The following is a 17,144-nucleotide window of genomic DNA, read 5'->3' on the forward strand; positions in this document are numbered from 1 at the left end:
TACTCCTACAATGGTGGTAGGTTAGTATAAAAATGACAAACAAAATCTAATTTGTATTGAGCAAGACATCGAAAACTAAGTAACATGCCAACGGCGGACAAATATAATAAAAATTACTTCGTTGCTTGCGCCATTGTGGGTGGAAATGTTTTATATATATCTGAAATAGCATGGGTGACGTCGGGTCACGTCACACTCCTATCTCCCTATAGTCCTATACCTCCCCCTCTGAATCAGGGGCGTAGGAACGTTCTAGAAGTTGGAGGGGGCAATGATAAACGAAAAGGGGTCTGGATAATGGTTTTTAATTTTAATGGAGTGTAGCTTCTCCGAATGCATGTGTACTTGTTACTACTATGTAAATTGGCGGGAAAAGACTGAAATTTAAACACAGTTGAGGTTCTATAAACTGTATATGCTTTTAAAATGATAATTTGAGCCTTTTGAAGATTTCAACTGACCAAAGGTTGGAGGGGGCAATAACATTAGTTGCCCCTTCCAGCAAAATTCTAGGGAGGGGCATTGCCCCCCCCCCCTGGTTCCTACGCCCCTGCTCTGAATAATGGGATAAATTGGTGGCGATTTTCCGTCGAAGCCGTGCGATTTTCCGTTTCTTAGTTTCCTAGTGTCTTAACTTCCTAAGATTAGATAATGGTATCCAATTCCAAACAAGCGATGTTACATTGTATAATTTAAATCTTGACTATGGGAAAATGAAAAGAGTTATCCTTCAGTTGCCAAAATGGCTCGAGATTACCTCGCTATACCTGCGACATCGGTTCCATCAGAAAAATTTAATTACACCAACCAGAGAAAACCTACATGCAGAAACAATCTCGGCTATGATGACGCGTAATATATTAAAAACGAAAATAAAATTGAATTGAAATTATTTATTATCGTGTGACCTAAATATTAATTACCGTTCTATCGGTTGACGGTTCACGTTTAGTTATAAAATAACAATTTTGTGCAAATTATACGACGGTCTATTCTTATCAAACCGTTAACCGATCGCCTATTTCTTACAATTAATCAAAAACTCATTTAACAACAACAACATAATATTTTTTAACGGCAGGGTAAAATAATTGTACCAATATTGAAAAACAAATCGATAAGAAATGTTTTGTCATAAATGCTTAAGTAAATTCCTTGTTAACAAACGTAAACGTACTAACACATATTGATAAAGTTAAAAAAATCGGCGCGGTACCATTTATAATTGTTTTTTTTTTAAATATATTTAAAAGAAAAATCTCCAAAACGTTTATCTTTTCTATATCAAAAGAAAAAATAACCGAAGAAAATTAACTATTTTTTTTGGGGCTAATCATAGTTAACCGGTCATTTTTACGTTAATTTTAACGGTTTGCCGAACCCTACCTCTACCTGTGGATCCGTTTTCCCTCCCACTAAAGAGCTTATGAACTCATTCTTTGGCATTGGCTGAACTATTCCAGGGCAACATTTCAACAAGTTGGGCAAGCATAAAGGCATTTTACAAAATCAACTATTGTAAACTCGACCGGTAGGAGGCGTTACGTCCATGATACGTCCGACCAAAATTTAAAGTCGCACGAAGCCTATAATTTAAATTTTATGAGAATCTACTCGCTCTTACCACAATAAAAAGAGTTTTGAATAGTTTCGTAAAAGTTTAAGGGCTTTTGTAAGGTTCGTATGTTAGTTTGAAAAAATGGAGTAGGGTATTAGCAAGATGGGTAGCGTCACGTTTTTCAATGCTGAGATTCCCTCTAGAAATTTCCTTCGTGCGCACCGCTGGGTGCGCTGGTTTCGTAAACGTCGGGGAAATAGATGATAGTTATGATTAGTAAAAGATTTTCAATAGTTGTTAGAGCAGGAAAGCTGAATAGTAGGAATAAAGTGGAAATTACGAAAATGAAGATCGATCTTCAAGAAACAGATGTAATCAATAGTCTTAGTCGATAATTCAAATTACGGTCTAAAACGCCGCCGATCAGTTTAGTAAAATACATTCGGCGGCGTAATCGTCGGCCATTTTCGGTATGGAGATACCATAGAAATCTCATAGGTAACTAGAATGCTGCCGTGTAACTGGCAGACGATAGCCAGATCTCAGCCAATCAGAGCTCAAAGAGTGGTTCTGCCAAGAATTTAATGTCACCAGAGAGAATGACGTCACCTAGCTCCCGCTATAGTTACGCGGAACCAAGGAGGGTTATTATCCTCCTTGGCGGAACCACTCTACGGCCTCTCATTGGCTGAAGGTTCAAAACGAACTGGCGACAAGCTCGGCCGTAGGCAGCAGCATTCTAGTTACCTATGAGATTTCTATGGGAGATACAGGCCGGAAGGCAGGCAAAGCTGCCAGATTTCGATAGACCGAAAACGGCCAACTCTCTCAAATGTTTTCGTTTTCAAAACTAAAATTTTGCGGCGTAGCTATCGACTAAGACTATGATATCACCGAGAATCAGTACGAAATGAGTAAAATCAACCGGAATAAAAAATTCATTAGTGAAATCATAAGTAACATAATTAAAATAATTATGACACTTCCTATTGCTTTAATGCTAATTTTCTAGCCGAACCTTTTTTCGTCACTGATACTCTCTTCAAGCTGTGACTTGGACTCGCGACCTACCGTTTTGGATGACTACCTTTTGATAAAAATTTAAGCCTAATATCGGAGAGCACGTTCTGGAGCCGCTAGGGGCTTTGTAATTGTTTTGAAACCCGCGTGCGAATCACGCGTGATAAAAAACATGAGCTCGTGGAGCCGAGAAAAACTTTTAATTTTTATCATTTTAACCTGGGCTGCGTTCAAAAACTCTAAAAAAGCTCAGCGCTGAGCTCAACAGTAAGCGGTTTTTTGCTGAACGGGTTTTTTGACTTCCGGTTTTGACGTCACGTTGATCATCGGAGACTCAGCGGGAACATCGGCTGAGCGAGATGTTTTTTCCGTTGCTCATCGGTGTCGTGACGTCATTCGACAAAGTTAAAGGAGGGGTAGTAGACGATATTTTGTTCGTTAAGTCAGCGAACTATAAATCGTACAACAACTTTTAGCTTTTTGTGACGTAGCGTTGATTAAAAGAACTCAACGATAACTCAACGGTTTTTCTCCGTTGATAGTTGTTGAACGCAGCCCTGGGCTACGTTCAGCAGCAGTCAACGGAAAAAAACCCGTTAGATTTATATTTTCCATCGATGAGCTTTTTCGTCATAATGACGTCGTAAGTTGCTGAACGCTTTTATTCAGTCATCGGTGTTTTTTAAAATAGCGTAGAATTAATAGTAGTTTTAAGTCATAATGACGTCAGTCATCGGAAAAACCGACTATCTCTTTCGGTGACTTCGGTGTCTCACCGATGACTATGGTGACGTCAATACCCGAAGTTAAAATGCGGTTCAGTAAAACACCGGTGTCAGCGGTGACTCAGCGGACTCACCGGTGAGCGTTTCTGAACGCAGCCCTAATATTGATGGTTTTTAAAATTCATTTTACGCGTGAAAATACGACGCCATGTTTGGGTATTAAAGTAGGTAAATAAGCTTGCTATAACTCACTGTAAAGTACTGTTACGCGCAAAAACATAATTTAGAAATCGGCCAATTCCGCCAATCTATCGGAAACCAGATATTTCGGCTTAGCGGTAGTATCGCGTATTTTAGACACGAGAGGGCTCTGTGCTGAGAAAACATTTTGATTACGCGATAACTATGAAATCAGTTTGGTTTTAAATCTCGTTAATTGTCATACTTCTTGTTATTAAGTTTTTTATGGTGAAATCAAATAAAAGTTAATAAAATCACTATGAAATCAGAGAAATCACCGAGAATCAATATGAAATCACCGAGCAGTGGCGTAGCCAAAAATTCCTCAAGGGGGGGTCGAAGTATGTGAATGTTAAGAGGGGGGTCGAGAAGGGGGTGGAAATTTAGTACAGTCAAAGGTAGACCCGGGGGGGGGGTTTGGACACAGAAACCCCCCTTGTCTACGCCACTGTCACCGAGAATCAGTAAAATTACCTAGAATCACTAGGTAATCAGTGAAATCACCTGAAATCTGAAATCCAGTGTACAACATCTTCTTTAGTGGTTAGCCCCTCGATTAAAATTGTATTTTAGACTAAATTGGATATATATTCATATATTTTCTCGTTAAAGTGAGATAATACAAATACCTTTAAAATTATAACTACAAGCCGCGAAACGTTCCTTAGCTGTTGTACGGCCAAAGGTGAATTAATACGTTTTCACTCCAAAACATTTTTTTAAGCTAATCTTATCTCGGCCGTAACATGTGTAAATTAAAAAAAGCAATGTAATATTCAGGTAATTTTAGACACCTCAGGGAATTGAAAGCCTCAAACACCGGAAAGCAAAGTTTTAAGAAGTCTAAAATCACATTGCTTTTTAGTTCCTGCCACAAAGAATTGCCAATTTCTCAAAATATTGATATTTACATTTATAAATATTAAAATTTCTTTTATCTATAGAAAACGCTTAACTAATTATTTTATAAAAAAGAAAAGACACGCATTGATTTACTTTTAACAATTTATATTAGGTCTTTTACAACCTAATAAATTGTTAAAAGTAAATCCAGGCATGTCTCTTTTTATAAATAATTAGTTATATTTACATTTAGTTTTTGCCAAAACAAAATGGCACCTTTTTCAAAATATTGCTATTTATATTTAGTTATTTCTCAAAAATCCGGCATATTTTGGGCGTTTGTTTTTTTACTTTAATAGATTTAGTACAGTCTAAACATTTCGACTATTTGGTTTCCGCCATCACTCGTATGGTATCCAAAATATCTATGGATGTATTTGTTTAGTCGAATTGACGATGTTAGTAGACGAGAGAAATACGTGCAATTTTGAAATTTTCAGACAAATTTAAAAAAATACTAAAAAAAAAAATCGAAATAATTTAAAATCTAGAAAAATCGAGCACTGAAAAATGGTCTTGACTAACTTTATTCAAATCTGAGTTTTATTTTTCATTTTAGAAATATAATAATATTAGTGAATGATGTCATCTTTAGAATACAAAAGCAACAAAATTATTATTTTCGGCGATCTAGTCCACAATTTTCGTTTAATGATGGTTAGAAAATATAAATTTTTATTTAAAACATTATGTAATAAAATATTCCTTTAATTTAAACTTTGTAGGTGCCGTTAATTGCCCCCAAAAAAGTTTTAATAGAGTCTCTTTGAAGTAACGATAATAGAAAAAACAAATACCCGAATATGCAATTTTTTGGTACTCGGTAATCGACGAGTATTCTCCAATTACTTATTCGAGCTCGATATTATTTCTTTATGGCCAACCGGTCATTCCACGACCAATCGGCCACAGTGGCGCCGATCGCTTTTTTTCCCAAAGGGGGCCAAAGCTCACTAATAAACTTGGAATGAGGCTGCTGGCAACACTTTCTTGCTACGGATGCTTAAAAGTAAATGACCTTTAACATCGGCGGTTTTACCATGGGATCGGCGCCACTGATCGGCCAATGCGGTGAACCCGACTATACTTCCGATGTCCTTCAAAATTTGCATAGATTCTGAGTTTTTCATAATTATCGAAAAAGCATTATACGCGTTATTCCAATGGCTTTTTAGCATTATACGCTTTATTCCAATGGCGTTTTAACATTATACGCGTTATTCCAATGGCTTTTTAACATTATACGCGTTATTCCAATGGCCCTTTTATCATTATACGCGTTATTCCAATGGATTTTTATAATTATACGCGTTATTCCAATGGCCTTTAGCATTATACGCGTTATTCCAATGGCTTTTAGCATTATACGCGTTATTCCAATGGCTTTTAGCATTATACGCGTTATTCCAATGGCTTTTTAGCATTATACGTGTTATTCCAATGGATTTTTATAATTATACGCGTTATTCCAATGGCTTTTAGCATTATACGCGTTATTCCAATGGCTTTTTAGCATTATACGCGTTATTCCAATGGCTTTTAAGCATTATACGCGTTATTCCAATGGCTTTTAGCATTATACGCGTTATTCCAATGGCTTTTAGCATTATACGCGTTATTCCAATGGCTTTTTAACATTATACGCGTTATTCCAATGGCTTTTAGCATTATACGCGTTATTCCAATGGCTTTTTAGCATTATACGCGTTATTCCAATGGCCTTTTAACATTATACGCGTTATTCCAATGGCTTTTAGCATTATACGCGTTATTCCAATGGCTTTTAGCATTATACGCGTTATTCCAATGGCTTTTTAACATTATACGCGTTATTCCAATGGCTTTTTAACATTATACGCGTTATTCCAATGGCTTTTTATCATTATACGCGTTATTCCAATGGCTTTTAGCATTATACGCGTTATTCCAATGGCTTTTAGCATTATACGCGTTATTCCAATGGATTTTTATCATTATACGCGTTATTCCAATGGCCTTTAGCATTATACGCGTTATTCCAATGGCTTTTAAGCATTATACGCGTTATTCCAATGGCTTTTAGCATTATACGCGTTATTCCAATGGCTTTTAAGCATTATACGCGTTATTCCAATGGCTTTTAGCATTATACGCGTTATTCCAATTGCTTTTAAGCATTATACGCGTTATTCCAATGGCTTTTAGCATTATACGCGTTATTCCAATGGCTTTTAGCATTATACGCGTTATTCCAATGGCTTTTTAACATTATACGCGTTATTCCAATGGCTTTTAAGCAGTATACGCGTTATTCCAATGGCTTTTAGCATTATACGCGTTATTCCAATGGCTTTTGGCATTATACGCGTTATTCCAATGGCTTTTAAGCATTATACGCGTTATTCCAATGGCCTTTTAACATTATAAGCGTTATTCCAATGGCTTTTTAACATTATACGCGTTATTCCAATGGCCTTTTAACATTATACGCGTTATTCCAATGGCTTTTTAACATTATACGCGTTATTCCAATGGCTTTTAGCATTATACGCGTTATTCCAATGGCTTTTTAGCATTATACGCGTTATTCCAATGGCTTGCATTATACGCGTTATTCCAATGGATTTTTATCATTATACGCGTTATTCCAATGGCCTTTAGCATTATACGCGTTATTCCAATGGCTTTTAGCATTATACGCGTTATTCCAATGGCTTTTAAGCATTATACGCGTTATTCCAATGGCTTTTAGCATTATACGCGTTATTCCAATGGCTTTTAGCATTATACGCGTTATTCCAATGGCTTTTTAACATTATACGCGTTATTCCAATGACTTTTAGCATTATACGCGTTATTCCAATGGCTTTTTAGCATTATACGCGTTATTCCAATGGCTTTTTAGCATTATACGCGTTATTCCAATGGCCTTTAGCATTATACGCGTTATTCCAATGGCCTTTAGCATTATACGCGTTATTCCAATGGCTTTTTAGCATTATTTTAATGCAGAATGTTTCTTCCCAGCGCAGTTGTTCCGCCACCATCTAAAATACCCTCCCATTTTCGGTGATATGATCCAAACGGATAGATTCGGGCAAATGGGCGTTCGGGGAAATGGGCTTTCGGGGAAATGGGTGGACGCCCTATAGGATAATCTAGAGCTGGGAATCTGGCAACCCTGTTTCTTTTGAAAGTTTGATGATTGTTGAATGTGTTTGCTGGGTTTGTAAATTTATATTTAATCAAATTTAATTGAAAATGAAAAAAAATTAAAACGATTATATGGCAAAATTTGTTATCCCACTCTTTGGAAAAACATTTCCATTAGTGTTTCAAGTTTCAAAGGCCATGTATGGAAAATTGAAATGTTCGCGTTTTAAGCCTAGGATCTTTAACTAAAACTAAAATATACTTGTAGATTTAAAAGGGGATTCTGTAAAATGTCTTCCCATGAGGGCCACGAATCCATAAATTCAAAACTTGTGGCAGTTTGTCAAATGACATCTTCTTCAGACAAAGATAAAAACTTTTTGGTTTGTGAAATGTTAATTGAAAAGGGCTCTCAGCAAGGAGCAAAGGTATTTAGAATGGCTTTTTACTCTTAAGTTATAGTTTCGATACTTTGACAGATATGCTTCTTATAACAGATGGTATTTTTGCCTGAAGCTTTCGATTTAATTGGTGAAAATAGAGCTCAAATGCTCGAATCAGTTGAACCATTAGATGGTCCCTTCATGAAGAAAATATGTGAGCTAGCAAAGAAAAACAAAGTTTGGCTGTCATTAGGTGGTTTTCATGAAAAAGTACCTTTAAACCAATGGTTGCATTAGATAATAGATTTCATATAATAAATGATATTGTAGGGCCCATCAAATGAATCGTCCAGAATATATAATTCTCATGTCCTTGTGAATAATGTTGGGGAAATTTCTTCTGTCTATCGAAAACTGCATCTCTTTGATGTAGATATTAAAGGAAATGTGTTGTTGAGAGAGTCAGAGTATACGATTCCTGGAGATAAAATAATTGTTCCAGTTGAAACACCAGTTGGAAAAGTGGGACTAGGGATTGTATCCTTTCTTTGAAAGTTGATAAAGAGGCTGTCATCTTAATAGCCAAGATTCCTTGACAAAATTGTTTAAAGTGCTATGATATGAGGTTTCCAGAATTTTCATTAGCATTGGCTAAATCGGGTGCTGATATTATCACGTATCCTTCAGCATTTACAGTAACTACTGGGATGGCTCATTGGGAAGTAAGAGGGAAAATGCTACCTTAAAATTTTAATTTTTTGAAATTTAACCTATTAAATTTACAGTCAATTTTAAGAGCTAGAGCTATTGAAACCCAATGCTACGTAATAGCTGCAGCTCAAACTGGTAAACACAATTCAAAGAGGTCTTCATACGGGAATGCTATGGTGATTGATCCTTGGGGAAGAGTTGTTGGTTGTTGTTCCGAAGGAACAAACTTAGTCATTGCTAATATTGACTTAAAATACTTATCAAAAATTCGACTAGAAATGCCCGTATTTCAACATAGACGACCAGATCAATACGGTTCATTAATTGATGTCAGAAACCATGATTTAAGTAAGTTTCACATATTTAAATTTTTTTTCTGTTTACCTTTGAACTAATTTGAATCAAATGTCTTAGGCATTGATGCCCAAAATTTCTATACATTTGGTCAAGTGCAAGTGAAATCTTCGCAAATATTTTACAAAACTGCGCTTTCCATGGCATTTGTTAATAAAAGACCGGTTTTGCCTGGTCGTATCCTTATAAAAATCAAATCTAAAAAAATCATACATTATCAAGTCTTAACAAAAACTTACAGATATTTTAGTTTCACCATTACGGGTAGTAAATCGTGTTGAAGAGCTAAACCTCAGTGAAATAGCGGATTTATTTACTACTGCTCAAAAGGTTCAAAAAGTGGTTGAACAGGAATTTAAAGTTTCATCTTCAACATTGACTATTCAGGATGGCAAGGATGCGGGACAATCTATAGAGCACGTTCATATTCATATATTACCACGAAGGCCAAATGATTTCAAACGCAATGATGATATATATTTTGAGGTTAGTTTTTAGTTAAAACAAGTTGACAAACAATAGTGGCTTTTGGACCTCTTAAACAGGCCACTGTTAACCATGAAGCCGCCATTGTTGAAGAAAATATCAGCTTATCTTACTATTGGGAATAGTAAAATCCTATATTATATGTTTTAGCTTCAAGACCATGAAAAGGATGATAAATATAAATGGAGATCGGAGTCGGAGATGGCCCAAGAAGCGGAGATTTTGAGAAAATATTTTACAAATATTTAGTTTGTTTTAATATTTAAACTAGAGTTTTATTACTGTTTAGTAAAATTAGTAAATGATTTATTTTTAGATTATTGAGGATAAAAACCTATTCGAACAAAACGCGTTATATTACGTCAATTTTTGAGTTGTTGTTGATAGATGGCAGCAGCCCCACGTAAAATAAATTTTTAAGCGCGTTATTGAAGTTAAGTGGGAAATGAAATAGTAGTGAAGTTAAGCAGAACGCTCTAGGAGTTTGAACGACAACTTCGAGAGTCACGTGATCATCCTTTACTGTTTTCTTTTCACGTTAATACTTATGAGTCCCAACCTTTTATAACTTGAAAACGACGCCATATTTCTGTCGAGCTAAATGTGACACGTAATATTCACGACCGAAACGAATCTAGGTGGTGATCTAGCGTCTGCTACAGACAAATGAAAAAGTCATAAGAACGTTTTTCCTTAAATAAACTTTTCTTAAAACATAATATAAGTATCATTATTTATTAAGTAAAATTTACGCCTAACGATTAGAAAAAACTAATGGGTCTGCTTTAACCATTACCTATCTAGATTTCAATGGTGAACCAAAGGGGGCGTAGCAGACGCTATTAGTTTTTAATAAAAGTAAATTTCAACAAGCACTATAATATAAACAGTCTTTGCAGGTCCTGGCTCTCGGAAATACTACTTTTTGGCGATTTTCTCAAAGGATGTTTTATTTACGCGCCTATTCGGCTTATTGAAAAAAATATTGACTAAGACAAAAAAAGTATTAGAAGTTACAGTTTTAACTGTTTTCTGACAAATTCGAAAAATATCGTGCGCCCGAGCAAAATTATCGAGAATATTGTCATATACAGAACGCTATTGAAATCACCGTACGGCCCAACAATCATATGGTCTAAAAATTATCGATGTGTACGATAATTATCATACCTCTGGAAAAGCTGCAGCTGGCGTTCTCACGTGGCAAATTAAACCCGGTGTTTACCCCATTTTTGTCAGCCCCCATTGTCTCACTGGGTTAACTGTGACGCGTTAAACCAAAGATAATTTAAACTCGTACCCTAGATTCGAATACTGAGAGCTTTCCCATTGACGGTTTTGTTACGAAGCGTTTACCCTTTTCCGGCACGTGACCTCAGAAAAATCGGGCTCCATCGGTTGCGGTAAGGCGCAAACCGTGGAGCGAATTTTTTCTGAGTTCCGGCGGGAAGGGGGTAAACGCTATCGGCAACGCGCGCGCGAGTAATTTCGAATCTAAGGTACGAGTTTAAATTATCTTTGGTTAAACCGATTACAGCAACACTTTTTTTCTGGCCTTTTCTCCATGTTTTAGAGAAACTCCATTTTCTTGATGTCCTAAACAATTCATGGTGAAATTAAGATTCAAAATTTTATTTATACTTGCTAACTGCAACTTGAAAAGTTACACAAGCAGATCAGACCAATCGCGGGAAGTTCTTAAAATTCAAACGTCCGTTTCGCCCTTTTGCATCGCAAAAGACGGACATAGACGCCGACTAAGGGAACGATTATTTTTATCCCGTCGGATTAAGATTATTCTATTAACAGACGCTGCGGTCCGTATTTATTAATATTCACCCCTAGAGCGAAACGAGATATAATAAATCCCCCCTCTTCGTCTGAAAAGTGGCCTATCTTGTTCTTCGCAGATCATTCGGTGCTACTACCATAGAAGAAAAATGCGTCAGGTTTTTTTACCTCCGAACGTAGTTCTTCGTCGACGGTAGTACTACTTTTCCTTGGAATATTTTTCTGGCAGTGGCAGCAGCCAGTTTAAAGGAAGCCAGTCGCGACGTCGGTCCTCTTTTCTTGTTGTTCGCAGCCGAGGAACCCTTACGTTCTGATAATTATCCTCCTACTCAGAAGCGGCTTTCTATTAAGATTTAATGAACTAGGCGATAAGATCCAACCAACGGTTAAAAAAAATGAGCCATTGTTCCTTGACTTTAGAATGGAAGTTCCCGAAGACACGAAAACCCACGTGTGCGCTAGGCGTAAAAATGACCAACCTATCTGTGATACCCAGAATGTAACCAGTTTGGAATAAGCGCAAATTAAAGTAAGCATAGATTATTTTAGGGTGTACGTGTAAAATTTATTTTCGAATATACAAAACCTTGGTTTTTTTTTAAAGTTTCGTTTTTAAATTATATCTAACGAAAAATTGATAATCAGAGAACTTCAATGACAGTGAATCTGGGCTAAAAATAAATGAAAAATGTCTCTCTTAAGCATCGCCAGCTACTGTCATCGCGTTGGCAACTTTTTACGTGTTTTTCTAGTACCAAAGAAAAATAGTATTTTAATGGTTTCCTCTTCATCATCTGGGCCTATAATTTCAGCCGCTACCCGTCTACAAAATAAGAGGAAAATATAAAGCTAATATTCTAAGAATATCTTTAAATTTCTGTATCTCTCACGTGTTCCTTTTAAGCATTATTACTATTTTTTAAATGGTTTCTATCCGTTTTCACGGACCTCTAACCTGAAACCAAATATTCTTTAAAACAAATGGGCTCCCTTCAATTTGAAAATATATAATTTTTCAACCGGGGGACGACCACTCGGAAGAATCTGGTTTAGCAAGATGAGATGAAAAATTTATCTTTGACCCTTTACGAAAGATGTTAGTGTAGGGACAGGTAGACTGAGGCAGGGGGAATATAGTGGAGATTATTTTTCCCCTTGGATAAAAATCCCCGATAGTGTGGTAACCTCCGAACAGTTAGTGTTTTTATTGTGGTCCAATACGCCATAAAGCCAGGAGGGTTGAAAGAGGCCAAAAAACGCGTTTTCTTTCGAGAATTCGTCGATTTCATTTAAGAGCGGAGTCTCTCCCCTGCAAGATGTTTGTCCTACTTTTAGATTTGTTCAAAATCACGTAAAAGAAAGTTAAAATTAGGGCCTCATTGGCTTATTAGATCGAAACGTTTCTTGAATTGTTGTTTGAATTCATTCATCATAATTGCATTTTTTATTAAAAAAACGGAAAATATTTTCATGTAATAAATTAGTTATTGTAATAAGTTTTAGGATAAAGAAAATTTTAATTTTTGATTATTGCTTTTAAATTTTTACGTTGTTTTAACTTTCATTGATCCGAGCGTTAGTTAAAAAAATAACCGTTTTTAATTGCCAGAGATAATATGATAACCTTGATGAAAATAACTGGTTTTTACGGATCTAAATTCTGAAAATATTTAAAAAAAAGCAATACACCAGTTTAACATATTTTTGCGTCAATGCCCCAGGTTAAATAACGTGAAGCGTCGTTTGCTATAATTTACCGTTGTTATTTTAGATTCAGGATCAAAAATAAAAATGACCGAAAAGTGGAGATTAATTTTTACGTCAAATCAAAATTTGCAGACGATGGAAACAAATTATCTGTGATATCTCCCGGAAGCTTGAAGTGAGAAAAGTACAGGTATCTATGTTTTTATTACTTGGAAACGAGCTCCGACAATTTGAATTATCTAGAAATAAATACTTTCATCCTCTATAAAACTACTTTTCTCCACTATAAAAATATCCAATTGGGCGGGAAAACCCCAAGAATAGTAGCAATTACCTCCTCTACATTCAGGGTTGGCACTTATTCGATTTTTTTAATAAAAATCAAATCAATCGATTTTTTAAAATTAAATCGAATTTTTTTGATTTTATGGAATTAATTTGTTCTTTTCACGTATAATTAACGAATATTTTACTTCTATCAGTTAATTAATCTTAAATTAAATTAAATCTTAATTAAATTTAATTAAGAACCTATTTTTTTGCCACTTTTCATTCCTTCATTAAAATACAGTGTGTTATTTAAATCAATGATTTTTTCAAAAGAATAACTTGATTTAAATTATGATTTAAATCAGCCAACCCTGTCTACCTTACACTAAGCAGCGCCATAGAAGGGGCGGTTAATATTGGAAGGCGACGGAAATAGTAAAGGTTATATTCCCTTTAAACACTGAAATAGATTGGCATTTTTTAAACAGTATTCTGTAAAGTCCATTATGAAATGGAAGACATCTTGCACCATGTCGCGACAAGACGGTCTTACTTCAACTTTTACCGCGAACTTCGGGAAGTTAGGATTACCAAATATTCGCCATTACCTAAAAGAAAAATGGTAATATTTCCGTGAAATAAAGAAAGGCTGTGGGAAAATGTTTCCCTGGAATTCAAGCGAGAATTTTCAATGTTTTTATAAAATATTCCTTGACGTCAATATTCTCGTAAAGGAAAGGGTAACCGAAATGAAAAGTCTGTTTTGAGCTGATCGCGATTTGGTTAAAAACAGGAAGACCACTTGTTCCTCTTGGGAAAATCTTCGATGCGTATAGTTGAAGTTCAAGTTTAAGCGCTGTACACTTGAGTAGTCCGTATTTTTTTAACTACTATTTACTTAACTAAAACACGGCCAATTTCCTTTGATAATTTTTTTAACGTACTTATCTAAGTAATAGGGAAGCAAATGTAATTTAGCGGATGTGCCCGTGAAGTTATCGTAAATGTAAATTTAACGATTGCGATTTCAGTTAAGTTGTACGTTAAAATTTCGATATTTAATATATTTTACCCGTTGGTTAAATTTAATAACTATAACGTCGTGTAATACTTGTCATAATTAATACGCGTTAAAATGTATCGAGATTTCCCACGAGTGAAATTGGATTTTCCAGAGAGTGGTCTCGAAGGTAACGCCTCGAAATTTATGACTTTATGAATGAGCGGTGATAGGGCTCTGTTGTTCCTGATCCTCGTAATACCCTAAATGCCCATTAGTGGGATTATGATAACAGGAGCCAGAATGAAAATGCTTTTAAGGGAAATTATACATTATCTAACGTAACTCGTGATTTTTCATATTTAGAGTGAACCCTAAAGAGGAGAAGCTGCCCTCTATACCATTTGATAGATCAATATGTCGTTAAAATAAGTGGCTCGGACAATATTTCAAACTGTCCCGTCGCGTTGTCTTATATCTTATTTTTTCAGTTTCTGTTTAAGAGGGGGAGGAAGAATACAAACGCGTATCATTTGACTCGAAACGAAAGGGTCATTTTCCGCCGTCCTTTTTCATTTTTGGCCGAAAAACTGCTGATTGATAACGCCTTTAAATATAATCTATAAGGGTTCCAACGTCAAATGGCCGACTCGTAATTGGCGCCTCTCACTCGTAAATATTCAATAAAAGGCGCAATTTGGAAGGCGGACAATACGGTTTAAAACATATTCTTGATTCATTTCAACGTTGTCATCTCGAATAAAAACGATAAATCACAAACGTACTTCATTGGGCAAAAATGGATATTTAATTTTAACTTTGCACGGCTAAACACACTATGGTTTATTAATTTAGGAAATTAGTCTTAGCGTGAATTTTTAATACTTTCAAAAGTATATTTTAATTAAGAATCCATTAATGCGAGTCTGTGGATTCTCTATTTCGGGTCCGTTTTGCGGATGTAATTGAATATTTGTTTAGGTCCGGAAAGCGGTCTTTGTTGGGACGCCACATTCAAATGTAACTTTCTCTCCCCCCCCCCCCCGCCTTCGCTTTTACTATAATTAAATTTAAACGGTCGTATGATAAGTCTCCCTTTTTGATATATATATATATATATATATATATATATATATATATATATATATATATATATATATATATATATATATATATATATATATATATATATTTGGTACGTGTGCTCCGTTGAATTCCAAATAAGGAAATATAGAAGGAGTGTGCTGGTCGCGACCTCCTAAATTTTGGCATCCTCTTTCTGTATAAAATGTTTCCTTTGCGCAGGCCTCCATAGACTCGGTTTTGTTATTCATTGTTTTGAGGCTTTTTTTGTAACTCTTTGTGGGTCTTGCCGGGGCTCGCTTTTGCGGGAAAAGTCCGTGTTAAAACCGCGTAAGTCGTAACTGATTAGTTTATGTTGGAGGTTTAACATATGGTATAAACTAGCCGGGATGAGGCGATCCAGAAGGTTACGCCATAAACATAAACATTTTAGCTACTTATTAACTTTGAAGGCTAAATAGCCCGCTGCGATAACCTTATATTGACTTTCTAGTCGAATGTCTGACTTGCTTTTAGTCGAGACTCTCTCCTGTTATGAGGGAGTAGTCCAAAAATAGGCGAAACGCATCGACGTCGCTGGAATTAGCAAGAGAAAATTCATCTGTTATCCATCAGATATTTCCAATTTGTAGAAGTATATTGACTTTATAGAAGAATTATTATGTTCAAAAATTTATTTAATATGAATTGCGAATGAATTATTTTATATTCAAGAATATAGCGCGTAATTTGACCGAAGACTACCAACGAAGATGCGATATAATTCGGAATTTTATGCTCAGTCCAGGGCTCTCAGCAGGTACCTAGACTATTTTTCTTCGGGTCCCTAACCCATCCTAAAATAGGGTGTTTATTGTCCCTAAAGTACCCTATTTTGAATAAATACAGGGAAAATTTGAAAAGCGTCATCGGATTCGAATATTTTTAGACTTCGGGTTTATGTGCAGTTTACAAAATGTATTATAAATACACAACGAATAACCAAAAAAATAGTTTTTGGGTAACCCAAAATTCAACACTAAATTAGTTTTTAGACTGATTTACTCCACATGAATATTTTATGTCATTTTGCTTTAAATTTATCCATATTGCGTTCTTATTTTCGAAAAATTGGTCCCTAGTTTATCGTGTTAATTATATTGTCAAAAGTCGATTTTTTTTCTAATTATTTAGGACATAAAATAGTGCCTATGTTTCAAAATCGTGAAATTCATTTGTTATCGCGATGAGGGCGTTAAATCTCATTACGTAATAATTTGGCACTTGTCGACCAAATATTTGCCTCGAGTAATTTGGGTAAATTTCCCTAACTATATTCCTAGACACGGCCACGTCTGAAGTTCTGTATATTAGAGACCTTATAATAGGCCTAGATGAGAAAGTGCGTCCCAGGGGCGGGAATAATTTCGATTTGCATTTCAGGACAACAACCAATTTTGATCGGGAAATGTCGGCAAAAACGGCGTTCACATTACAGCACGAAACCCGTTTTCATGGCGAGTTTCTCCTAATTTAATTGGTCAAAATTGACTTCAACTGGGTTTTAAGGCCTCTTGTGACCGCGTCTTAACTTCTCTTAAGTCCCCTTCACCACCAAAGATTAATTTGTAAATGCTTTCTTTGTGTAAAAATAGCCACTCTCCCCTGCAAATGTATTTGGCCTATAAAATGGACATTTTGGCGATGAAGAATCTTGTTCGTCACGCTTACTAATAGCCAGGCTCGCTTTCCTCGCCCCTACTTAATGGAATTAACAACAAACGAATATATGTAACGATATT

General features: G+C 35.6%; 1 protein-coding gene across 1 annotated transcript; it reads left to right on the forward strand.

Annotated features, from left to right (window-relative positions):
- The first annotated feature begins 7,668 nt into the window (after positions 1-7,668).
- NitFhit (ntrilase and fragile histidine triad fusion protein NitFhit) lies at positions 7,669-10,211 on the forward strand. Its single transcript, XM_090177618.1, has 9 exons — positions 7,669-7,778; positions 7,847-8,006; positions 8,076-8,231; positions 8,292-8,498; positions 8,573-8,683; positions 8,747-9,020; positions 9,087-9,203; positions 9,268-9,512; positions 9,663-10,211. The coding sequence occupies exons 1-9, from the start codon at positions 7,711-7,713 to the stop codon at positions 9,759-9,761; spliced, it is 1,437 nt and encodes a 478-aa protein (XP_090033744.1). The 5' UTR covers positions 7,669-7,710; the 3' UTR covers positions 9,762-10,211.
- The last annotated feature ends 6,933 nt before the right edge of the window (positions 10,212-17,144 follow it).

This window comes from Leiobunum rupestre, chromosome 6 (genome assembly GCF_980474605.1).
Source record: "Leiobunum rupestre chromosome 6, qqLeiRupe1.1.hap1, whole genome shotgun sequence".
Classification (NCBI taxonomy): domain Eukaryota; kingdom Metazoa; phylum Arthropoda; class Arachnida; order Opiliones; family Sclerosomatidae; genus Leiobunum; species Leiobunum rupestre.

Excerpts from the sequence above, each read along its gene's own strand:
- NitFhit (XM_090177618.1), top strand. The coding sequence starts at position 7,711 with ATGGCAAAATTTGTTATCCCACTCTTTGGAAAAACATTTCCATTAGTG. Across the intron at positions 7,779-7,846 it reads TTTCAAGTTTCAAAGGCCAT|ATTTAAAAGGGGATTCTGTA; the intron begins GTATGGAAAATT and ends ATATACTTGTAG. Across the intron at positions 9,021-9,086 it reads TGTCAGAAACCATGATTTAA|GCATTGATGCCCAAAATTTC; the intron begins GTAAGTTTCACA and ends CAAATGTCTTAG.